General features: G+C 40.6%; 1 protein-coding gene and 1 long non-coding RNA gene across 6 annotated transcripts in view; one reads left to right on the plus strand and one right to left on the minus strand.

The window, feature by feature from the left end:
* Positions 1 to 25019, plus strand: part of LOC105477006 (uncharacterized) — a 99433-nt gene extending 74414 nt beyond the window's left edge. For all 5 annotated transcript variants that reach the window (XR_011616828.1, XR_984392.3, XR_011616829.1 and 2 more), the window contains one exon: positions 24888 to 25019. This is a non-coding gene — a long non-coding RNA (uncharacterized lncRNA). The remainder of the gene's footprint in view (positions 1 to 24887) is intronic.
* Positions 1 to 25915, minus strand: part of LOC105477008 (PH domain and leucine rich repeat protein phosphatase 1) — a 267523-nt gene that overhangs the window by 97531 nt on the left and 144077 nt on the right. The window contains exon 4 of the mRNA XM_011733306.3: positions 20287 to 20453. Coding sequence (XP_011731608.2) covers positions 20287 to 20453 — 167 coding nt within the window. The remainder of the gene's footprint in view (positions 1 to 20286; positions 20454 to 25915) is intronic.

Here is a 25915-nt window from a genome sequence, read left to right on the forward strand (position 1 = left end):
TTAACCACCACACTAGGAGGACAAATAAAAATGTTAAAAGAACAAAACAAAACAATTCCTTAAAAAGGCAGAAAATGGATCACTATTTCTGCTCCTCTTCTCAAACCAAAGGAGAGAAGATTCACAAGTGTACTTGGATAAAATCCCACTCAAGTCACACAAAGATATATAAAAAGGAGAACCAAATAGCATCTATATCAAGGATATTGGATTACCAAACAAATGAGAAAGTGAACACAAGCAAAAGTGAGAATAATTAGGTCATGAAAACGTGCTTAGACAGTAGCCTAAACACCATATAACAAATAGGCTAAGCATATCTGATAGCTAAATAGAAAGGAAAAAAAAACCAAAAGACCCTAACACCCAAAAGTTTCCCAGGTATAATAAAAGTCTGGTGCTAGGGTTGAACCATTATTCACTAAACATTTCTTGAGTTCTTACTATGCACAAAGGTGCTGGAAGTAAACAAATGTGAATTAGACATGGTTTTCACCCTCCAGGAACTTGAAACAATTTGAGAACAAAGCTCTTATAAAATAAAGCAGAAGATGAAAACTGAAAACCTACTGGCGGCAGTGGTGGGGGTGGTGGGAAGAAGTACCATAAGTGTTTACAAAAGTGAAAACTTTTACCTAAGGAAAATGAGTAAGAGTTCAACAGACAGAGGGGGACTGGAAGACAGACCATTTAAAAAGAATCGTATGGTATGGCTATTTCTCAAACTTTAGCATGCACTGTTATAATGCAGATTCCTGGGCCCCATCACTGTAAGTTCTGATTCAGGTCTGGGATGAAAAACAGGCATCTGTGTTTCTAGTTATCTTAGTCTATTTTGTATTGCTGTAACAGAATACCAGCTGGGCACGGTGGCTCACGCCTGTAATCCCAGTACTTTGGGAGGTCAAGGCAGGCAGATCACAAGGTCAGGAGATCAAGACCATCCTGGCTAACACGGTGAAACCCCGTCTCTACTAAAAATACAAACAATTAGCCAGGCATGGTGGCATGCGCCTGTGATCCCAGCTACTCAGGAGGCCGAGGCAGGAGAATCGCTTGAACCCAGGAAGCGGAGGTTGCAGTGAGTCGAGATCACGCCACTGCACTCCAGCCTAGGCGACAGAGTAAGACTCCATCTCAAAAAGAAAACAAAAAAAAACACATACACACAAAACCAGAATACCATTGACTGGGTAATTTATAAAGGAAAAAATTGATTTCTCACAGTTCTGAAAGTTGGGAAGTCCAATTTCAAGATGCTGGCATCTGTTGAGGGCCTTCCTGCTGTGTCATCCCATGGCAGAAGAGCAGAAGAGCAAGAGAGCAAACTCACAGCCTCAGGCCCTTTGATATTGGGGATTAATACATTCATGAGGGTAGAGCCCTCATGGCCTAATCATCTCTTGAAAGTCCCACCTCTTAATACTGTTGCATGGGGGATTAAGTTTCCAACACATTAACTTTGGAGGACACATTCAAACCATAGCACCAATAAACACTACAGGTGATTCTGACGTAGGCATTTCATGAATCATTTTGTGAAACACTGATTTGGAAAGCAAAAACTACAAGGTAATTGGGAAACATTAAGTAGACCAAATTATTAAGGAGAACGAAGCCCTGTGGTTGTAAAGAATGCTTAAAGTCTAATCACAGAGCATGTCAAGAAGACACTGGTATTTGCCTATGAAAAACCTTGCACTGAATGAAATAATACATCTGAACATGCACATATTTATCACATGTATCAGATAACATCTCCCCTTTGTTGCACTTCTAGACACACACACACACACACAAACACACACACACAATATGTGGAATGTAAATATGCATTCTGACAAAGTTTAAAATTAGGGGAAAAAACAACTATTTAGAAAGTCAGCCTTTCCCCAAGGTCTTCTTATTAATTATACATTCAGAAGACATCACCAGGGAGGAATGGGTGTGCCCTGCTTTTACGGATGTCACTGTCAAATATCCTGCCAGCTCTGGTGTCATCATCCTCACCACTCCAGAGAAATGACAAGAGGAATGTGACTCCTCCCATTCAAAGCTCCATTAGTTTACAGCATGGTGAGTGACATCAAAATTACAGCCACTAAAGAAAAACAGAAATTTTCATGAGTCCTTAGTTTTCAAAACTGACATGCACGTGTTGTCTGAATGAGCTCCAGAGTTAGATGTGTTTATCTGACATGAAGTAGCAGAGAGAGGGAGGAGAGGAGTATTGGTCTCCATCAGCATTCTCATACTGGCAATAGTTCTGAAGAATTATTTCAGAAGTCATCAGCAAAGATGTTAGTTATGTTCCCAAGTGCCAAGTTACAATGACGCTTCACCATCAACAAAATAAGCATCAGTTTGGCCCTCCTACTCTATACTTATTACTATCCACTAGGAGCTGTGCAGAGTAAAGTTGATTCCCACTCCGAATAGCAAATATCTACTAATACAGTGTTGGCATTAAACTCTTGCAGTTAAGTTAAAGCTCAGAGAATACAGCAAAGAGCTCAACAGAGCTCAAAGAATGGAAGCGGACAGAATACAATAACTGAATTGGAATCAAGCCAAGGCTTTTGAAGATACCAGCCTCTCTCCCTTCTATTTAAGTGGGAATAAATATTAAAGAACACGTTAAACTACCCCAAAAAGTCAACAGGGCAAATTGTAATTTAATACAGCCTGGCTGATATTTTGTTTCTGAGCTCCCTATTCAAAATGTGCTACATGAGGGAGTATGAAAACGGACCATTATCGCCATAAATTAGGTTGGCAGCATTAGGCAAGAAGAGAACCAAAGGCTATATACAATCACGGAGCCCCAAGCACCACCTGACAGCTCTGCTTTGATCCAATTCTTTGGGAAGGAAAATGGGAATCTTGTGAAATGAAAGCCTCCCAAGAGGATCACAATTCCATCTGAAAAGCAAAGCTGTGTAAGAAAGGAACTTCCGGTTCTGGGAACAGTTAACTGACAAAAAGACATTCCATACATTCCATGAAATTCCTTAAACATGTGGCAAGCCTCATGGAACCCTGGTAGTGGAAATTCCTTCCCAAGGTGATCTCTAACCCTAGCACAAATGAGCAGCGTTTGTGCTGTTTTTCTTTTACATAGGCTTTACTCTTTCCTCAGCAGTCTGCAGCTGGCTTGCCTTTAACATTTTTATATAGCAGAGTGCCTTCAAATAAGCTGAAATTGTTCTAAGTGCTGCTGTTTAAATCGATCAAATGAACTGCAAAAATGTTTTAGCATGCCACTCTTTTCACTATGCTAATGAATTATCACTATTTCCATTAAAAGAAGTTTTCATGAATTATGGATAAAAACAAAAACTAAAATCTTTCAATAAAACCTGGAAATGTAGGCTTTTGGTAATGATAAGTAATTAGCATTAATCACTTTACATCTGGAATGCCAACATCTCCAAAAGAGCAGAAGAGCAGAATAGGAAATAAGGTCATTTGTTTTCTACTCCAAGGGGACTAAAAAATGTAGAATTTGAGCTTTCTAAGAAGAAAGGTACTTGATAAATGCCATGCATAATTAGGAGTTTCTCACTGCTCATTTCTTCATACTTTCATTCTATTATGTCCACATCCTTGCACAACCAACTCCATTCACTCCCTCTTTCTCTCATGAGAGGACCTGCCCCTCCATCTCTCCATTTTCAGCTAAACCAAATTTCACATCTAATCAGAGCTCAAATCACGTCTTTCCTCCAAGCGTTGAATTCACTCCCCTCTTGACCCAAGTAATCTTTACTTATTTCAGTTGACAACATACTCAATTTATACCACAGCTTCTAAGACCCATCACACATTCCTAAGTTCCTTGAAATTGATGTGTAGGTGCCATATAATGCAATGTGGTTGATCAACCATCATTTTAAGTGACTGATGTCCCCTTAAAATAGTCACCGTGAATACTAAATGCAAGAAATGGTTCCACTGCTCAAAGCATTTCTAAATGTTCTCTTCCTAAAGTTTTATGATCACATTATTTTGATTAGCCTTGGTGGTGGGAAAACCAACAATTCAGTTCAGTAAGTATTTATTAAGGACTTTATAAGTAGATGGCGATTTTAGAAATTTTTAGATGTTTATTATAAAAGGATTGATAAGTACAAAAATATAAAGAAAGTGAACAATTCAGAAGAGGAAAAGATCACACGGAATTGAGAAGTAACTAAAAGCTTCAAGGAAAAAATGCCATTACAAATACACTTTGAAGGGTGGGGTAGGAGTCGCTAGATTGAGCCTGGTTTGGCAGGTGGTCAAAGGTAAAAGTTGGGGCACATTCTTGCAAGATGAGTGGCAACTGAATGTGAAGTGAGTTTAGAAAACGGTGAAATAGACCATAGATTTTTTTTAGAAGTCCAATTTCATACAGTCCATTTTAAAACTAGTATCTCCTTTTCCAACTTCAAATCCTTTCTTACAAACATTTTTCTATGTAAGGTTTTCTGAATCATCTCACTGTGCACATTGTCTTCTCATCATACTTTCAACCAAAGAGAAATACAATGATAAATTACCAGTCTCACTTCCTTCTAGAAGTTGCTACAGGCCAGGCACAGTGGCTCACGCCTGTAATCCCAGCACTTTGAGAGGCTGAGGCAGGCAGATCATCTGAGGTCAGGAGTTCAGGACCAGCCTGGCCAACATGGTGAAACCCCGTCTTTACTAAAAATACAAAAATTAGCCGGGTGTGGTGGCGTGCACCTGTAATCCCAGCTACTCGGGAGGCTGAGGCAGGAGAATCACTTGAACTCAGGAGGCACAGGTTACAGTGAGCTGAGATCAAGCCACTGCACTCCAACCTGTGGGGGAGGATAGAGTGAGACTCCATCTCAAAAAACAAAATTAAAAAAAAAAAGTTGCTATAAATCCCTTTTGCAAAGAAGTTACTACAAATACCTTTTGCAAAGAATACATATAATTGCATGAAAAAAGAAAATTCCACCACCATTCACTCAAGTATGTCCACCACCATTCACTCAAGTGTGCATCCATTTATGGAGTATCTATTTAATGTTCACCCAGCAACAGTAATGACCTCTGAGGGGGACTTGATTCCTGCCCTCTCAGAACACAAAGCCAAGCAGAGCACACAAGATAAATATAGAAAACAAAGGTGATAAAAGTTAAGGCCATACTGTATTCCCATGCGTCACAGTATCTTTACAAAAACAGGCTTAACTATTACACAGAATTTTATAAAACTGTCAGGGGACAATAGTAACACACAATGGAAAATTCAATATCCAAAGGAGAATGTTAAGAAAACAAAATCGCTGGTGGTACTTTTTTTTTTGTCTATTTTTGTATCATATATGATAAAAATTACATTAAGAATTCTACAGGCCGTATGCAATGCCTCATGCCTATAATCCCAGCACTTTGGGAGGCCGAGGTGGGCAGATCATAAGGTCAGGAGACCGAGACCATCCTGGCTAACACAGTGAAACTCCATCTATACTAAAAATACAAAAAATTAACCAGAAGTGGTGGCACGCACCTATACTCCCAGCTACTCGAGAGGCTGAGGCATGAGAATCGCTTGAACCCGGGAGGCGGAGGTTGCAGTGAGCCGAGATCGCGCCACTGTATTCCAGTCCGAGAGGCAGAGCGAGACTCCGTCTCAAAAAATAATAGTAATAATTCTACAGATATATAGCAGGTCCTCGAACAATGACATTTCATTCAATGTCATTTAGCTATAATGTTAACGAGGAAAAAAATCAATTCCTGGTGAGGACCACTGCCTTTGTGAAGTTTGTCCATCCTCCTCTGTCTGTGTGGGTTTTCTTGGGGTACTCATTTCCTCCCACATCCCAAAGCTGTGCACATTACGTTCACCAGTGTGTCCACATGGCGAGTGACAGACAGAGAGAGACAGAGTTGAGTGTGTGTGTGTGTGTGTGTGTGTGTGTGTGTGTGTGTGTGCGCGCGCGCGCACACCCTGTGACGGGATGCTGTCCTACCCAGTGTGTGTGTGTGTGTGTGTGTGTGTGTGTGTGTGCGCGCGCGCGCGCACACCCTGTGACGGGATGCTGTCCTACCCAGGGCTGGTTCCTGTCTGGCACTCTTAGCTGCCAGGAGAAGCTTCAGCCACCAGCAACTTGAACTGGAAAAACTGGGTAAATAATTACCCTTTTTGTTTGTTTTTTGAGATGGAGTCTTGCTCTGTCGCCCAGGTTGGAGTGCAGTGGCACAATCTCAGCTTACTGCAACCTCTGTCTCCTGGGGTCAGGCAATTCTCATGCCTCAGTCTCCCGAATAGCTGGGATTGCAGGTGCGCATAACCATGCCAGGCTAAGTTTTTGTATTTTTAGTAGAGATAGGGTTTCAACATGTTGGTCAGGCTGGTCTCGAACTCCTGACCTCAGGTAATCCGCCTGCCTCGGCCTCCCAAAGTGATGGGATTATAGGCGTGAGTCACCTCAACCGGTCTATCTTACTTGTTTTTATTTATTTTTTTTGAGATAGAGTTTCGCTCTGATTGTTCAGGCTGGAGTGCAATAGCGTGATCTCGGCTCACCACAAACTCCACCTCCCGGGTTCAAGCAATTCTCCTGTCTTAGCCTCACAAGTTATAGGCATGCACCACCACGCCCAGCTAATTTTTGTATTTTTAGTAGAGACGGGTTTTCACCATGTTGGTCAGGCTGGTCTCGAAATCGTGACCTCGTGATTCGCCTGCGTTGACCTCCCAAAGTGCTGGGATTACAAGCATGAGCCACCGTGCCCGGCCCTTTACTAATCTTTCTTAAGTATATGGATAGCTCATATTTACTGCAATGTTTAATACTAAAAGTGTTTTGATGTTTATTTAGTAGTTTCGTGGTGTTGTGACCAGAAATATGCCCTAAGAACTTAACTCTTGTTTATGTCCATTAACCTATGGTAAAACTGGTTTCATTACATAAGACATTAAATGAGGAGTTACTGTACATGATTTATCAAGTCATTTAAAATACCAACTTCTACTGAAATTATAGTGCTCTCCCTATAAAAGTAACTCCATTTCTAGAACCAGCTAGGACCCTCTAGCTGTGCTAGTTTTGTTTCTCTATACCAATTTATTTACAAACAGCGAAAGCCAGAAAGCAGATCCATGTGGATCCACTTCCTTTATTAATGGAAGCAATAACCACCAACCATAAAAAAAGAATTGAAACATTATATTTCTATTTATGAAGTAGTTATTTTATATTTTTTCTAATTTCCACACATAGAATTAAACAATTTAAGTGTATTTTAATTATCACCAATTTGGCAAGTACTTACTAGAACAGAGGCTTCTCTCTCAAACTGATTGGTAGAAATAATTAGTAATTAAAATAGTCTAAGATAAAGACATTTTAGTTGAACTTAAGTGACAAACTTTCCAAGTACCACAGACGAAATTACTGGAAACACACACACACATACACACACACACACACACACACACACACACACACACACACACACACACAATTATTACTATCAAACTTTGCTTTTGACTTCATTCTCCTATTCCTTTTTCTAAACATGGCAGGGTATCACCATAAAAGAACTCTCTGATCTATCAAGCCTTAGGAAGGAGTGCAGAATACGCTACCCCAAAATATACCACTTTGGCATAAGGATTATATTGAGCCAAATGCACTTGAAAAACAGCAGGTGTAAAAAGGAGTGCTCTGACCTCCCCTTTTCTTCCCTTTTTTTTTCTCTCTCTCTCTTTGAGGCAGAGTTTTGCTCTGTTGCCCAGGCTGGAATACAGTGGCTCAGTCTCAGCTCACTGCAACCTCCACCTTCCGGATTCAAGTGATTCTCCTGCCTCAGCCTCCTGAGTAGCTGGGACTACAGGCGCCTGCCACCACGCCTGGCTAATTTTTGTATTTTTAGTAGTGGCAGGATTTCACCATGTTGACCAGGTTGGTCCTGAACTCCTGACCTCAAATAATGCACTCACCTCAGCCTCCCAAAGTGCTGGGATTATAGGCGTGAGCCACCGCGCCCCACCTAATTTTTTTTTTTTTTTGATACTGAGTCTCGCTCTGTCCCCCAGGCTGGAGTGCAGTGGCGCAATCTCCACTCACTGCAACCTCCACCTCCCAGGTTCAAGTGATTCTTCTGCCTCAGCCTCTGGAGTAGCTCGGATAACAGGTACCCACCACCACACTGGCTAATTTTTATAGTTTTAGTTGAGACAAGGTTTCACCATGTTGGCCAGGTTGGTTTCAAACTCCTGGCCTCAAGTGATTCGCCCAGCTCGGCCTCCCAAACCGAGATTATAGGCGTGAGCCACTGCACCTGGCCTCTGACCTCCCCTTCTTGAAATCAAGAAACAAAACTCCCTTGTGAAAGATGCCCTCTACGTAGCAGGAGGAAAGCAACATTCTGACCACAAGAGACAAGGAATGGCCGGGCGCGGTGGCTCACGCCTGTAGTCCCAGCACTTTGGGAGGCCGACGCGGGCGGATCACGAGGTCAAGAGATCGAGACCATCCTGGCTAACACGGTGAAACCCCGTCTCTACTAAAAATACAAAAAATTAGGCGGGCGTAGTGGTGCGCGCCTGTAGTCCCAGCTACTCGGAGGCAGAATGGCGTGAACCCGGGAGGCGGAGCTTGCAGTGAGCCGAGATTGCGCCACTGCACTCCAGCCTGGGCAACAGAGCGAGACTCCATCTCAACAACAACAACAAAAAAAGAGACAGGGAATGGAGGCTAAGACAATTCTGTACAAACAACATTTGTTAAAATAACTCATCTTTCTTTGGTCTCCCCATATATTTTACTTACTTTTCCACAATTTCCTCTGTGTTCAACCTAGTATATAAGCACTTAAGATTTTGCCACTTCTTTAGGTCTTCATTTTCCCATGGGGGTTCCGATGTACATGTAAAAATCTGTACACTTTTCTCCAGCTAATGCCTTATGTCCATTTAGTTCTCAGACCCAGGTGGAGGCTTTTAGAGGGCACAGGTAAAGTTTTGCCTCCTCTATATTTACAAACTCTAGGTCCTTCAATGATCCTCCCTATAAATTTTTAATAAATGATAAATAAATGGCACAGTTATAAGAGCTAGGCCAGATGCAGTGGCTCATGCCTATGATCCCAGCCCTTTGGGAGGCCAAGGCAGGCAGATCACCTGAGGTGAGGAGTTCAAGACCAACCTGGCCAACATCGTGAAACCCCGTCTGTACTAAAAATACAAAAATTTGCCAGGCATGGTGGCACATGCCTGTAATCCCAGCTACTTAGGAGGCTGAGGCAGGAGAATCGCCTAAGCCTGGGAGACGGAGGCTGCAGTGAGCCAAGATCACACCACCGTACTCCATCCTGGGGGAGGTCAGACCAAGACTGTAAAAAAAAAAAAGAAAGAAAAAATTTATAAGAGCTAAATTTGGTCAGGCGTGGTGGCTCATGCCTGTAATCCCAGCACTTTGGGAGGCTGAGGCAGACAGATCACCTGAGGTCAGGAGTTGGAGACCAGACTGGCCAACATGGTGAAACTCCATCTTTACTAGTAATACAAAAATTAGCCTGGGTGTGGTAGTGCACACTTGTAATCCCAGCTACTCAGGAGGCTGAGGCAGACAGATCACCTGAGGTCAGGAGTTGGAGACCAGACTGGCCAACATGGTGAAACTCCATCTTTACTAATAATACAAAAATTAGCCTGGGTGTGGTAGTGCATACTTGTAATCCCAGCTACTCAGGAGGCTGAGGCAGGAGAACTGCTTGAACCCAGGAGGCGGAGGTTGCAGTGAGCCGAGATTGTACCATTGTACTCCAGCCTGGGCGACAAGAGTGAAACTCCGTCTCAAAAAAAAAAAAAACAAACAAAAAAACAAAACGAACAAACAAACAAAAAAAACAGAGCTAAATTTAAATTTAACAGGGCAGTAAAATGTTCAAACACCATTATAATTTAGTGTGAATAAGTTCATACAGCTTTGCTATCATATTAAAAACATGAAATTAAGAGAAGGGGGAAAAAATTATATCCCTTGAATTTAAATCAGCAAAAAGTTGTCTTCTTCACTGACTCTACAAAGAAACTTACCATATTTTATAAAAAATCATTCCCTATTGCAAATAACAATAATCTTAGCATTAAGACTATCTGAGTCATCTAGAGATATAGTTAACATAAATGAAGTACTATCTATGAATAAAAGAATTAAACAATGTATTATAGTTATTAGTGACACATATAATCAGGAAAGAAACCATCAAAACCACCAAAAATTACCCTGAAGTTTCCCTCTCCTCTATATTTTGAAAACTAACTTGAAGAGTTCCAATGCCAATAAAGGAAAAACAAACAGCACTCGTTCCAAGAACAATGTTTTTCCTCTGAAACTGCTGACCTGTGTGTGTACATCAGCATGCCATCTTTCCAGATTTAGAATGTTGGTGCAAATACCAATTTAAATGTTCTGTGAAAATAGCTCATTTGTTAAAGATGAAAATTTGTAGTAGAAAGAAAAATTGAGGGGATATGTGCTTAAGATAAAATGCCTCAGAACTCCTACCTGTTATAATCACATTGTACTTTAAGTTTCTCCCTGGCTATTTGCCCTAACACTGTAACCTAAAACTTAATTTCTTCAAACTTAGGTAAAAACATAAAAATAAATTGCCCTTTGGCAATTAAAATGTCCCCTGTGAAACATACATTAGACATTACCACAAATTCCTAAACACACAAATAAAGATAAGCAACTAAATATATGGTGTATTTCGAAGCCACCACACTAGGTGACTGGACATTTAAAAACCACATTAATGCTTTCTGCAGTACTAACATGACTTTCTTAAATACACATTATACATTTAACTCCTAGTATTAAATATATGTATGTATGAGGGGAGTATATGTGCATGTGTGTACTTATCAGCCTATTACTCTGGAATCGTAGCAATAAAAATATTTCTTGGACAATGGAAGTGGGAGACAAACACCTCATAGTAGTGTGTAATGAAAGAGAAACTGGTGGCTGGGCGCAGTGGCTCACACCTGTAATCCCAGCGCTTTGGGAGGCCAAGGCTGGCAGATCACAAGGTCAGAAGTTCGAGACCAGCCTGACCAATATGGTGAGACCCACCCCCCCGTCTCTACCAAAAATACAAAAATTAGCCGGGCGTGTTGGCGTGTGCCTGTAGTCCCAGCTACTCAGGAGGCTGAGGCAAAAGAATTGCTTGAACCTGGGAGGCAGAGGTTGCAGTAAGCCGAGCCGAGATTGTGCCAGTGCACTCCAGCCTGGGCGACAGAGCGAGACTCTGTCTCAAAATAAAAAGAAAGAGAAACTGGTTTAAAGCCTAGTTTTTTCCAAAGAACAATACAACAGCAGCTTTACCAGTTACTCCAATGCCACACAGCAAGTCCCCTAGGCCTACCTTCCCCATGCTTAAAGCAACAGAAAGAACAAAACAGAAATCTTTTATTGCAGTGTAAAATTTTAAAATTCTCTACCTTAAACAAATCAAAACCACTGCCTTATACTACACAGTACAAAGTACAAGCTGATAATATGTCACTTGGTATGCTTTGTTTTGCTTTTTTAAAAGAAAAGTCAATGAAAGAAGCTGGACTCAAACACACATTGTGTGTTCCATTTAGATCAAGTACAAAGACAGGTGAAACTATTTCATGATGTTCTAAGTCAGGATAGTGATGATATTTAGGGTAACAAAGAGAAGGGTACAAGGATGGTTTCTGGAGTGCTGGTAATATTCTCTTCCTCAATATGTATACTGGTTACACGGATGTGTTCACTTTGTGGAAATCCATCAAGTTTTACACACATATCTGCCTTTTCTATATTTTTGTTATACTTCTACAAATTTCCAAAAGGTTACAGAAGGAGGAGTAAGACCCCAAATCCTCTTCCCAATGCCAGCAGAAGACAGTTAATTCCCTGGAATAAAATGAACCAGAGTCCCTGATTCAAAGACATCAGGCATACTACATCACAGCATGATGACCAGGGAAACTGCTTTCTTTGGCCCTTCATTTGACCCAGGGAGGTAATTTGGAAGAGAGAGAATAGTTTGTCAAAGCATCAGGGAGGTAATTTGGAGGAGAGAGAATAGTTTGTCAAAGTATAGAGCAATAAGAGAATGAAAACCACTGAGTTAATTTCTTATTTAGTTATACATACAGCTTGAGTATTCTCAATGATTCATCTTAAGATTTTAAGCCAACAGCTGAAAGATGGCTCATGTCCAGTGACTTGGTTTACTTTTATATTCAAAATATTTCAGTCTCAGTGTAATATACTCATTTTCTGAGATGCTGATTACTGAACATATGGTCTCTAAAAAGATAATTCCAGAAGTCCATCTGGTAATATCAAAGACTCCTTTATCTCCTTTCATACCACATGAAGGCTCAGTGATACTGTCTTATCAGACCTGTGTTCTTTACAATTATTTTTCTGATCAATGATAGGTTTAGGAAATTAGAGAAAATAAATGTCATTAAAACAAAGTATTAACTAAATGTGTACATTTAATGTTAATGTTTACATATACAATTTTAAGATACACCTTTTTTTTTTTTTTTTTTTTTTTTCTGAGACAGAGTCTCGCTCTGTCGCTCAGGCTGGAGAGTGCAGTGGCACCATTTCGGCTTACTGCAACCTCTGCCTCCCAGGTTCAAGGGATTCTCCTGCCTTAGGCTCCCAAGGAGCTGGGATTACAGGTGTGCGCCATGACGCCTAGCTATTTTTTTGTATTTTTAGTAGAGACAGGTTTCACCATGTTGGCCACGCTGGCCAACATGACCTCAAATCATCCACCCACCTTAGCCTCCCAAAGTGCTAGGATTACAGGCAAGATCCAACTTTTATCTAAAATAGTCTGAAGTTATCCTTTATCAATTTGGTATGCATGCAATGCTACAGAAACTGGCTTATGGAAGTTAAAATAAGACATGATTGTCAAAGGACGATGGTATAATCTATAGTATTGTTTAATTCTTTGTAATTACTTAAGTGTCGAAATATTTCCCATAAATTGAAAAGAAAAGAAGTTACCAAGCATAACAGAAAACACTGTTCTGAAAACAGGGAAGTTAAATTAAAATCCACATACTAAACCTTGAGATTCCTCCTCTCTTTTGCACTCACTACCCTGAATCTTGGCATGCATTGCCCTGGCAGAATACCAAAGGGTTTCTCTAGTAAACTGACACCCCCTGAGGAAAAGGTCCACACACTGTCTTTGCTGTGTAGCAGGCCAGAAGAACAAGCACCTACCCTGGCTCCAGGAAGAAAAAAGTCTCCAAGAAAAAGGTGCTGAGAGGAATATAAGAATTCCGTCAGAAAGCTTACAAATACTAGGGAAAAAGAAAAGTATACAAGTGATAAAGTGAGGCTGCTATCAAGCCAGCACAAGAAAGGAAATATAATCACTGCAATTAAATCCCTTAGCTTGAATAAGTTCCAGGCTCATAATAACGTAAATAGTGAGTACTGACTTAACCAAAAATTAATACCTATATATTGAGAGGATAGGGGAAAGAGAAGTTAGTACATGTGGTGTGGGATAGAGGGAGTGTGAGACAATGTAAATGAATGAAATCCTGATCTTCCTTAGTAATGGGTCAACATATAATGTCCAATAATGAAAAATCAAAACATAGCAGTATATGCATAATATTTAGAAAGAGAAAGGAAAACAGCAGAAAGAGCCAAAAGATTCAAAAGGGTTGTCCAAGCAGCAGGACTTGGATATAGGGATGGGCTGGAACTTTAGGCACCTACTTCTTATTGTAAACTTCACTGCTTATTAAGACCTTTAAAAATCTATATAGGGTGTTACTTTGATGAAGGAAAAGGCTTAAATTTTTAAAAATACAAAATAAAACAAAACCAAGAAATGTAAAAAATAGCGGGAAACAAAAATAGGGCTAACCTGCAGAGGGAAAATGACAACAAGGCAATCAGCTCTCACAGGAAGCACAACAGACCAGGTGGGGGCTGAGAAGTACTTTCACTATAACAGCTGGGGAGAGAGGGTGTGTGCAGTAGAGGGATGGGAGGAGAGGAGAAAACAGGATGAGCTCAAAAGATATCACACAGAATCAACAGACATGGGGGATCAAGTCAATGACTCTGTAAGAACTAAATGGCAAGACAGAACCTGAATCCTCCTGAAGTGGGTCATGCCCAAAATATCCTTCCACCTGGATATTTATTCCACAAATACTGGCTCTTTGGGAGCATCACATTCTTCTATGTAAAAAGAAGCATTTTAATTTTCTTTTTGTTTAGGTTTAAAATGTTTGGATTATTATGAAATACTCAAATAAAAAATGCAGAAAACTGTAACATTCATCCAGGTATTAACTATACAGCGTTTTCAAATATTAACCTTTTGGGCCAGGCGTGGTGGCTCACGCCTGTAATCCCAGCACTTTGGGAGGCCAAGATGGGTGGATTACTTGAGGTCAGGAGTTTGAGACCAGCCTGGCCAACATGGCGAAACCCTGTCTCTACTAAAACTACAAAAATTAGCCAGGCATGGTGGCGGGTGCCTGTAGTCCCAGCTACTGAGGAGGCTGAGGCAGGAGAATCACTTGAATGAACCTGGGGGGCGGAGGTTGCAGTGAGTCAAGATCGCACCATTGCACTCCAGCCAGGCAACAGAGTGAGGCTCTGTCTCCAAAACAAAAACAAAACAAAACAAACAAACAAAAAACCTTTTGGTCTCTCATTTTTCTTTTTAAAGAAATAAACATTACAGATATAGTTGGAACCTTGTTCAAACCATTCACTAATCCTATCCCCGTCTCCCTAAAAGGTAACCGTTAAACCGAATTTGGCAGTTAACATCCCCATAGACCCCATCTTTAAAAGAGAGCATTAGGTTGGATGATTTTTTTTTTTAAACTTTTATTTTAAGTTCAAGGCTACATGAGCAGGTTTGTTACACAGGTGAATGTGCGTCATGAGGGTTTGTTGTACATATATTTCATCACCCAGGTACTATGCCTAGTATCTGTTATTTTTCCTAATCCTCTCCTTCTTCCTGCCCTCCAACCTCCAAGAGGCCCCACTGTGTGCTGTTCCCCTCTATGTGTCCATATCACTTGACACCCACTTATAAGTAAGAACATGCAGTATATGGTTTTCTGTTCCGGCATTAGTTTGCTAAGAATAACAGCCTCCAGCTCCATCCGTGTCCCTGAAAAGGACATAATTTCATTTTTTATGGCTGCATAGTATTCCATGGTGTATCACATTTCTTTATCCAGTCTCTCACTGGTGGGCATTTAGGTTAATAGTATGGATAATTCTAATGCCCCATTCTGTTCTAAGACATCAAGATTTGCCAGTATGATAGAAAGTCACTGATGTTCTATAATAGAAGTACAAAAGTCTACACTTCTGTGAAATATGCAGAAATATTTCCCAATAATTTCAAACCTCAGAACACACTGATTGATGATAGTTCATGATGGGTAGCTCCAGAAACAAACAAAATGATAATAATGATTATAACCTTTCAGTGAAATAAAAAAAAAAAAGTATATTAACTTCACTGTTGTAGTGCCAGTACAACTATTTTATTTTATTTTATTTTATTTTAATTTTATTTTAGTTTTGAAATAGGTTCTCCCTCTGTTGCCTAGGCTGGAGTGCAGTAGCATAATCATGGCTCGCTGCAGCCTCAAACTACTGGCCTCAAGCAATCCTCATGCCTCAGCCTCCCAAGTAGCTGAGACTACAAGCATGTGCTACTATACCCAGCTAATTTTTAAATTTTTCTTTCATAGAGATGGGGTCTCATGACATTGACAGGCTGGTTTCAAACTCCTGGTCTCAAGCCATCTTCCTGCCTCAGCTTCCCAAGTGGGATTATAGGACTGAGCCATTGCATCCAGCCAGTCCAAAATTAATAACAATACATAGAACATATAAAACCTAAGCTTAAGTATTTTGCAAACAAATCAGTCCTATCATTTGTCTTTAGTGAAAATGGGAGACTGAAGAGAGAAAAATTATGTTTCAAGAACTGTCGTCTACCTGTTATTAGATTCTAGTCTCAGTTGTTTTTGAGGGTTTTTTCCTGCAATTTAGACTAATCCTACTTATTCCCATGAACCAACCAGTGATCTCTGCTGCTGCTCAGAAGAAACAAAAGGGATGGGTAATATAAAAATCTTGATCAGTATTCTAATTCTGGGCATGTACTGGAATCAGCTAGGGACCCCGTATCAGCTTGGTTCTACAACTGCCTAGTTAATAGAAAGACTTCTTATTTAGTTTACTTGGGATAATTTTACTTATCTTTTTTTTTTTTTTTACTGTTGTAGAATATATTACTGTTGTACTCTTTGTGTAGGAATGCAGATAAGCTTACTGAATGTTTTCTTAAATTGAACACTTACTATTCTTCCAGATAGCACTTCTTGTTGGAACTCACAGTTATCAATGGCCCTCGCCAGACCAATGCTTTGTGACTGACCTCCTCTCTACCTTGAATACAAGAGGCCCTCATAGTTAGGCAGGAATATCATTGTCCCTATTCAGCCTGAAGAAGTTACAGAAGATGGATCTTCATTCCTCTACAACCCTTAGGATTAAAGATCTCCTTATAAAAGGGAGGGGCAGCCGGGTGCAGTAGCTCACGTCTGTAATCCCAGCACTTTGGGAGGCCGACATGGGCAGACTACCTGAGGTCAGGAGTTCGAGACCAGCCTGGCCAACATGGTGAAACCCCCACCTCTACTAAAAATACAAAAATTAGCTGGAAGTGGTGGCGGGCGCCTGTAGTCCCTGCTACTCAGGAGGCTGAGACAGGAGAACTGCTTGAAGCCGGGAGGTGGAGGTTGCAGTGAGCTGAGACTGCACCACTGCACTCCAGTCTGGACAACAGGAGCGAGACTCTGTCTCAAAAAAAAAAACAACAATACATAAACAAATTTTTAAAAATTAAAAAAATAAAACAGAAGGGGGAAATATGTCAGAGGCATTCAAACCTGAGTGACTCCATCTTGAACAGGGGCTGGGTAAAATAAGGCTTACCCCTACTGGGCTGCTGCATTCCCAGGAGGTTAGGCATTCTTACTTACACATGAAATAGGAGGTCAGCACAAGATACAGGTCACAAAGATCTTGCTGATAAAACAGGATGCAGTAAAGAAGCTGGCCAAAAGTCACCAAAACCAAAATGGTGATGAAAGTGACCTCTGGCTATCCTCACTGCTCATTGTATGCTGATTATAATGCATTAGCATGCTAAAAGACACTCCCACCAGCACCATGACAGTTTACAAATCCCATGGCAATATCAGAAAGTTACCCTATATAGTCTAAAAAGGGGAGGGACCCTTAGTTCTGGGACTTGGCTACCCCTTTCCCAGAAAACTCATAAATAATCTACCCCTTGGTTCAGCATGCAATCAAGAAACAATCATAGGCCAGGCACTTTGGGAGGCCAAGGTGGGCGGATCACTTGAGTTCAAGAGTTCAAAACCAGCCTGGCAAGATGGTGAAACCCCGTCTCTACTAAAAATACAAATTCTAGCTGTGCATGATGGTGGTACCTGCCTGTAATCCCAGCTATTTGGGAGGCTGAGGCAGGAGGATCACTTGAGCCCGGGAGGCAAAGGCTGTAGTGAGCTGCCACTGCACTCCAGCCTGAGTGACAGCAAAACAATGTCTCAAAAAAAAAAAAAAAGAAAAGAAAAGAAAAAGAAAGAAAGAACCATGAAAGTAGCCAACCAGCAGCCCTTAGGTCTGCTTTGCCTATGGAGTAAGCCATTCTTTATTCCTTTACTTTCTTAATAAACTTGCTTTCAATTAAAAAAAAAAAAAAAAGAAAAGAATACCACAGTGGTAACTTTCATAGTATACTCAGCTACAGGGGACAATCAGAAATTGCTGGAGCAAAATATCCTTATTAGAGTCTTGACTGCCTATGTAATTAATTCACTGCAGCACCAAACTGTCCAAGTTGTCATTATATTCTTCTCTATTCTTTTCTTCCAGGCAACCACAGTAAAAATATTCTTTAAAAAAATTGTAATGCCAGTTTTACTTAAGAATGTCCTTGATGACACAGGAAAGTCATTTCTTATTACACCTCAACCCCTGAGTATATGTCTTTTTAATTTTCTGGGTGATAAAATAGGAGGTACACAAAAAAAACACTTCTGGTACACACTGAAGTATGATAGTTATCTCAAGGAAAACACTTATCTGATGATGTGAGTTGTGAGGCAACCAGTCACTGTTTACAGAGAATCCCATCTTTACTTGAAAGAACAACTGACAAATGATTATTATTCATACTTGGGTATTTGGCAGACATTTTCTCAAAAATGAAGTGAGAAGGCAGCTTACTGGAAAACAACTGATGGCATGTGCTGCCAATAACGGCCTTCACATTTCTAATTAAAAATTAAAATTGTGGAAACTCGTTTCCACAGTAAGCTTAACAACATCCCAATACTTAAAAGACTTTACTGATAAATCAGTGGTGATATTGGCCGGGCATGGTGGCTCACACCTGTAATCCCAGCACTTTGGGAGGCCAAGGTGGGCAGATCACTTCAGGTCAGGAGTTCGAGACCAGCCTGGCCAACATGGAGAAACCATATCGCTACTAAAAATACAAAAAATTAGCCAGGTGTTGGGGGCATGCCTGTAATCCCAGCTACTCCAGAGGTTGAGGCGGGAAAATCGCTAGAACCCAGGAGGCAGAGGTTGCAGTGAGCCAAGATCGCACCACTGCACTCTCGCCTGGGCGACAGAGTGAGACTTCATCTCAAAAAAATAAATAAATAAACAACAACAAAAAATAAATCAGTGGTGATATTAACAAATGTGAATTCTTAAAATTCCATAATAAAATATATTAACATTTGGAGTATCTGTGTTACACAACGAAGCAGTACTCTCCAAATGACCAACACTTAATGCAACAAAGTGATGCATGGGTAAAGAGTCAAATCAAACTGCAAGTCAGATCAATGGATCTTACTGTTAAAGAATTCAAAAAGCTCACGAATAGAGATTTAGATTCCATATTAGAACTAACATTTAAGAAATGACCACTTGTCAAGTTTTGGTATAGTATCAAGGAAGGATATTCACAATTACCTAAAAAGACAACTAAAATACTCTTCCATTTCCCAATTACATCCACAAACTTTATAAGCAAGTATTGGATTATTTTTTCTGGATGTTAAAAACCATAAACAGAATCACAATAGTTATCATATTTTTTAATTCCTGATATCAGTCATGTAAAAACAAATGAACTAGCAATTATTTATTTAAAAGTTATATTCTTCGCAGTCTACATATTTGCAACAAATATATAAGTATCAAAGGTTTAATTTACCACAGAATGAAGACTGATCACTGCTCCAAAGAGGAAAGGAAATGAATGTGGTAAATTCTTAAATCTGTTTTGGAGACAGGCAAGTCAAGTCTCTCTTTTCTAGTTACAAATGAGCACATTCTAGGCCAGGCATGGTGGCTCACGCCTGTAATCACAGCACTTTGGGAGCCCAAGAAGGGCAGGTCACTTGAGGTCAAGAGTTCAAGACCAGCCTGACCAACATGGTGAAACCCTGTCTCTACTAAAAATACAAAAATTAAGAGGGCGTGGGCACCTGTAATCCCAGCTACTCTGGAGGCTGAGGCAGGTGAATCACTTGGGCCCAGGAGGAGGCTGCAATGAGCCGGGATCACGCCACTGCACTCCAGCCTGAGAGACAGAGCAAGACTCTGTCTCAACAAAATAAAAAAATAAATAAATAAAGGAGCAGGTTCTGTTTAACATGTGACTCTTGAAACCTACATATTAATCACCCAGAAGACATGATATAAATGGATTTAAACGCTGGTTCTTAAATTTCTAAGGAAATGTCTTTTCACGGGAAAAACTGACCTCTCATAAATTTCAAAAGAAACAATTTAATCTGAACAAACACCTGAAGTTCAGAAGTAACACACCAAATGTTATTGTTTGCAGATGCATTTTTAGATAGGAATAAAAGTTGTTAAAGGAGAATTGTTCTTACACAACTCTATCCAATTAATAAATATCATAAATCATTAGTTTCAAAAGCATGAACCTTAAAAAAATCTCAGATTGAGAATTGGTAATGTCCTCACTAATAAACAAAGTCCTATTACTCTGTTTTCCGAAAGAGAAAGTTTATACACTATTTTTTTTAGTGAGAATATTCAAGAGATAACAAGCAGAAGTTCATTCTGCCCCCACCCCTTCCTCATGATCCACCCATTTCTGGAGGCTTACCTTTGCAGTTCATTAAGCCCCCTGGCAGCTGGAAGGCTAGGGTTTTGCCTTAGGAAGTTTTGTTTTAAATTGAGATGAGTGAGGTCTTGGCTGTAGAAGAGGTTGGCAGGCAGATGTTCCAGGCTACAACATGAGAGGTCCACTGAGCTAATGCGCTGGGATGCAACCTAAAGAGGGATAAAACTTAATTTTAATACCATCCACTTATCCTATAACTACTTTCTGTGGATAGAAATGAGATAATACCAATTTGGAACAGGTATTCTATGAAAGTAGCACTGTTAGTCCAAATATAAACCAACACAGTATTCAGTCACATGCCACATACCAACCTTTCAGTCAATAACATATCATATACAGCAGTCCCACAAGATTATAAAGCCGAAAAATTCCTATCACCTAGTGATATGGCAGCCATCATAATGTCACAGCACAACACACTGCCTTTTCTATGTTTAGATACACAAATACTTACCATTTTGTTACAACTGCCCACAGATTCGGTACAGTAACATGCTACACAGGTTTGTAACCTAGGAGCAACAGCCTAAGTGTGTAGTTGGCTACACCATCTAGGTTTGTGTAAGTACACGCTGATGTTTGCACCATGAAGAAATTGCCTAACAACACATTTCTCAGGATATATTCCTGTCATTAAGTGATGTTTGTCTGTACTTAGTATTCGAGCCAAATACTTTATAAAAGCATGAAAATGTCCCTGCCTGGAGGGTATGTACAGTAACCTAGCATAGGAGACAGGCTGGAAAGAACACCGATTACTCCACTGGGTTTATTGATATCAGTAAACTCCTCCAATGTAGGAGTTTTATTCCTGAAAACATAAGGAATAATTCTCTCCCACAGAAAGAGAATTCAGAGCTATCGAGTAAATACAGGGTCAAGAGACAGATACTAAGATCTAAACTGAACATATGAAAGTCATTGTATATACTGATTTAAAAATAGCACAAATAAAGAAAAAGAGTATCATTGACCTTGTACACATCTTCAATTCATGGTATAGTAGAATCAGATTCTATTGCCTGTCTGCTACAAACTTTCCAGGCTGCCTCACTTCACAGTTTCAGTGAAATGCTTATAGATTCATTGTGCTTTGCTTCATGTAAGTATTTGATGCAAAACTTATTTTATGTCTAAGTATTTATCCAGATGTTCAATGCCTTCCTGGTTAAATGACTCCTCCCACGGCCAGGATCTCAGGGCTAAAGAAAGACCAACTTTCATGTGGGAAGCAGAAAACTCACTGACCACCCTGCATTTCTCAAATGTTCTTCCCAATATTGTAGGTAACACAGTGCCAATTTATGCTACAGCACGTGGCTTTAGCCCCACCTTCACACATCTTGGTTTTCTCTCCTCACAGAGGCAATGGGAATATAGTTCTAAAACTTTGGTTAATTCTCCCTATTTATCTTTACCGAAGCTTTAGGGCAGAAATTTCACTGCTTATCTGTGATCAATCTGGTGTCTTTTTCTTTTACCAAACCCCAGGTTTCTGTTCCTAATTACACAAGGCAGTAGAACATAGTCCTTAGATGTATGGTTCTGAGTTCAGTGTCCAGATTCACAGCCCAGCGCCACCACTCAGGAGCTGAGATAACTTGAATAGATCACTGATGTAAGATCCAGTTTTCTCATCTGTATACAGATATAAAGATGGTACCTACTTCTACATGCCTGGCACAGAAAAAGCACTCAGTAAATGTTAACTGCTATTACTATTGCTAGTACTACTACTAACACTACCATTTCCAAATCAAATCATTCATATTTTATTTTTCATTAAAAAAAATTTTTTTTAAATAATAAAGTAGGGGCAGGGTCTTGCCATGTTGCCCAGGATAGTCTCAAACTACTGGGCTAGGTTGATCCTCTCACATCAGCCTCGCAAAGTGCTGGATTACAGGCATGAGCCACCATACACAGCTTCATTCACATTTTATATCCACTAAAATCCATACTCCCCTGCTGCTAAAAGTATCCAGAAGTAAATCTGGCATATGTTCTGCTAGGTTGGGCACGGTGGCTCACATCTGTAATCCTAGCACTTTGGGAGGCCGAGGCAGGTGGATCATTTGAGGTCAGAAGTTGGAGATCAGCCTGGCCAACGTGGTGAAACCCCGTTTCTACTAAAAATACAAAAATTAGTCGGGCGTGGTGGTGGGATGCCTGTAATCTCAGCTACTCGGGAGGCTGAGGCAGCAGAATCGCTTGAACCCAGAAGGTGGAGGTTGCAGTGAGCCGAGATCATGCCATCGCACTCCAGCCTGGGCGACAGAGAGAGACTCTGTCTCAAAAAAATAAACAGTTCTGCTGATGGAATATTTGAGGTTAGGAGAAATTACTGTGCACACATGAAAGCTAAAGGTATACTGGGGTGAGAAAAGTTGGGCAGGACTTATCTCTAAAGACTTTACCAAGAAAGTCTGAGTTTGCATTTTACCTATTTTATCTTTCTGTGAATTTTCACCATTAAATAAGAAAAAGAAAATGCCAAACAGGGCCAAACCACTCATACAAAGAAAGATGTAAAAAGAGATAGAATGGTAATGGGTCTGAAAGTAGGTGCAAAAGCACCACGCCACACAGGATTCCTATGGCATTCATAGGAAGTGGATGGGAACCTGTTTATAGAAAGTGAGGTTGAAAGCTCTGCTAGTTAGTGGAATCATTCATTCAAAAATATGTGTTGAACATCTACTTAATGGTGTATGGCAGGCCTTTTATTTCCTGAGATACAACAGGAAAACAAGACAGACACAGTCTCTGCCCTGAATGAGTACACATCAAGAGGACAGGGTAATTAAGATACTACATGATAACTGCTACAAGAATAGGAAGTGCAAGGACACAGAACAGAATCCCAGGGGTCAGAAAAGGATTCCCAGAGGATGTAATGTCCGAGCCCAAACTTGAAGCCTCAGTAGAAATCTGTATTTTTTGTCTGCCCCAAATCCTTTCTCTTTCAAACTCATGATCCTAAGGGGAACTGCAAACAAAGTACCCAGATGCTCTGGATTCGTGGGTAGGCATGCACTCCAGGTCTGAGCAATCGGAGTGTCCTATCTGCTGAAGCCACAGGCTGATCCAAGAGGTGCTAGCATGGGACCCAAGTTAGGTTAATCAAAGGACTTCTCTGGGATTTACATATTCTGAAACCAGGAGAGAAAGAGAATCAGCTGCTTAGAGCTGCAGTTAAAATGAAGGAGCTAGAACCATATGTATTAATCTGACTTGATACAAATGCAAACTGCAACATGACACATTCCATTTATGAAAACAATTTTTAACATAACACACACACCTCCATATATTATATGGATGAATAATTATATGTGCAATATATACCATGAGATCATAAATTTCTATTGTTTTAAGCCACCGAGGGTCTGTTAACATGTTACAGCAGCCACAGGAAACTAATACAACCCTTCTTTATTTTTTCCATTGTACTTTTCATTTTATTCATTCAACATGTTTACTGAGTATCTACTAGAGGTGCCAATTACTGTTCTAGGTAAGCCCTTAATATACTTCAGAAAACAAAATGAAGATCCCTCCCCTATTAAGCTTTCTTTACAAATAAATAAATTATACGTTAAAAAAAATGGTAAGCACTACGAATGAAAAAAAAAAACAGCTTGAGAAAGGGGGTCAAAATTGCTAGGAAGGTGGTGGATTGTAATTTAAATAGGTTAGTGAGGGTGGTCCCCACTGAAAAGATGACATTTAGCAAGGAAAAACAGGAAAAGGTGGCTGATAGGATTTATCTGGAAGAAGATGCTGCCAGGCAGAGGAAGTACCCAGAGTTAGAGCCCTTAGAAAAGCATGCCTTAGCCAGGTATGGTGGCTCACGCCTGTAATCCCAGCACTTTGGGAGGCTGGGGTGGGAGGACTGTTTGAGCCCAGAAGTTTAAGACCAGCTTGGGCAACAGAGTGAGACCATCATCTCTACTAAGAAAAAAAATTTTTAATTAGCTGGGCGTGGTGGTGCATGCTTATAGTCCCAGCCACTTGGGAGGCTGAGGTGGAAGGATCACTTAAGCCCAGAAGGTCGAGGTTGCAGTGAGCTTTGATCATACCACGGCACTCCAGCCTGGGCAATAAAGCCAGATCCAGTCTCAAATTTAAAAAATAATAATACAAAAAATTTGTAAAAGGAGCATACTTGGCATGTCCGAGAGACCTGAGAACACTGATTATAAGGCAACGAGGTCAGAAGGTAAATGGGCAGGGGATATGGGGCAAGCAGCAGACCCTGTGGGACCTTCAGGCCTTGTGAGGACTCTGGCTTTTAAGGTGAGTGAAATGGGATGTGTGGAAAGGTTCTGAGAAGTGTGAGGTGATCACCAATGTATGGTCAATGCTCCATATTCACTGGGGATTGGTTCCTGGACCCCAGCAGGTACCAAAATCCACAGATGCTCAAGTCCCTGACATAAAATGCCATAGTACACTCAGCCCTCCGTGTCGGCAGGTTTTGATCCACGGCTGGTTGACTCTGAAGTGGGAAACTCGCAGGTAAGGAGGGCCTACTCCACCAAGGAATTTTCTTATTTTTTCTCTGCCTTTGTCTCTAGATTGTAAGCTCCATAAAGGAAAGAATTTTTCTATTTTGCTCACTGACATAAACCCACGCTGAGTACTTGGGAGGACCCTCAAAACATCTTGCTGGAAGAATGGCCAGAGGACGACCTTATACCTCCTCCTTTCTCACCAGGCAGCCTCTGCATCTGGTGCATCCTTTCATGTGGCAACCACTTTGAAGAAGACAAATTCCATTTCAAATGAAGCATCCCACTAAATACTCCCTTTGGACAACTAAGAGAAAATGATTTAACATCAAGTTGTATTGGCTTCCTTTCCTCATTCTAGACCGTAAGCTGTTTCTGCTAGAAACAAGGAGGAGGAAACCACATTAACGAGGCTACAAGCAAGGGCAGTCCTGCGTGAGCTATGCAGAACTAGGGACGTCTATCATGAGAGCATAAACTCATCATGTTAACATGGCCACGAGGCAGTGTGCTGCAAAGATGACCACGAAAGCTACCACTAGCTACACCACTGCCCAGTCCCATGAGCTACAACAGAATGGGAGATTTAAGTGCTTCTACTCAGCGCAACCTGGGCACATCAGGGCTCTACCACAAAGAGAGGAAAGCACTCTACTTAGAAGGTATGGTTTGATTCCCAAATGAGAAAACTACCAGCTGGGCTATCTAAAGAAACTGTGACCCACCTACACAGCAGCTATTAAAACTGAGATCCTGCCTGAAATAAGAAAGACCTACATACATAAAAAAATATTAATCAAAAAACCACATGTACACACCTCAGAGCAAGTAGCCTTTATTATTCTAGCATTTTCCTTTTCCAAGTAACAACAATAATAATAGTTAACATTTAAGTAGTGCTTTGTGACAGGCACTCTTCCAAGAGCTTAAGACACAATATTTAGCTTAATCTTCACAACAACTCTGTGCAGTAAGAACTTACCCTTGTTTCAAAGGTAAAGGTTAAACTGAGTCACAGAGTGTGCGCCTAAGGCCTGTTTAAAAAGTAGCAGGATCAGGCTGGGTGCAGCGGCTCACACCTGTAATCCCAACAC

The sequence above is a fragment of the Macaca nemestrina genome, chromosome 19, assembly GCF_043159975.1.
Source record: "Macaca nemestrina isolate mMacNem1 chromosome 19, mMacNem.hap1, whole genome shotgun sequence".
NCBI lineage: Eukaryota > Metazoa > Chordata > Mammalia > Primates > Cercopithecidae > Macaca > Macaca nemestrina.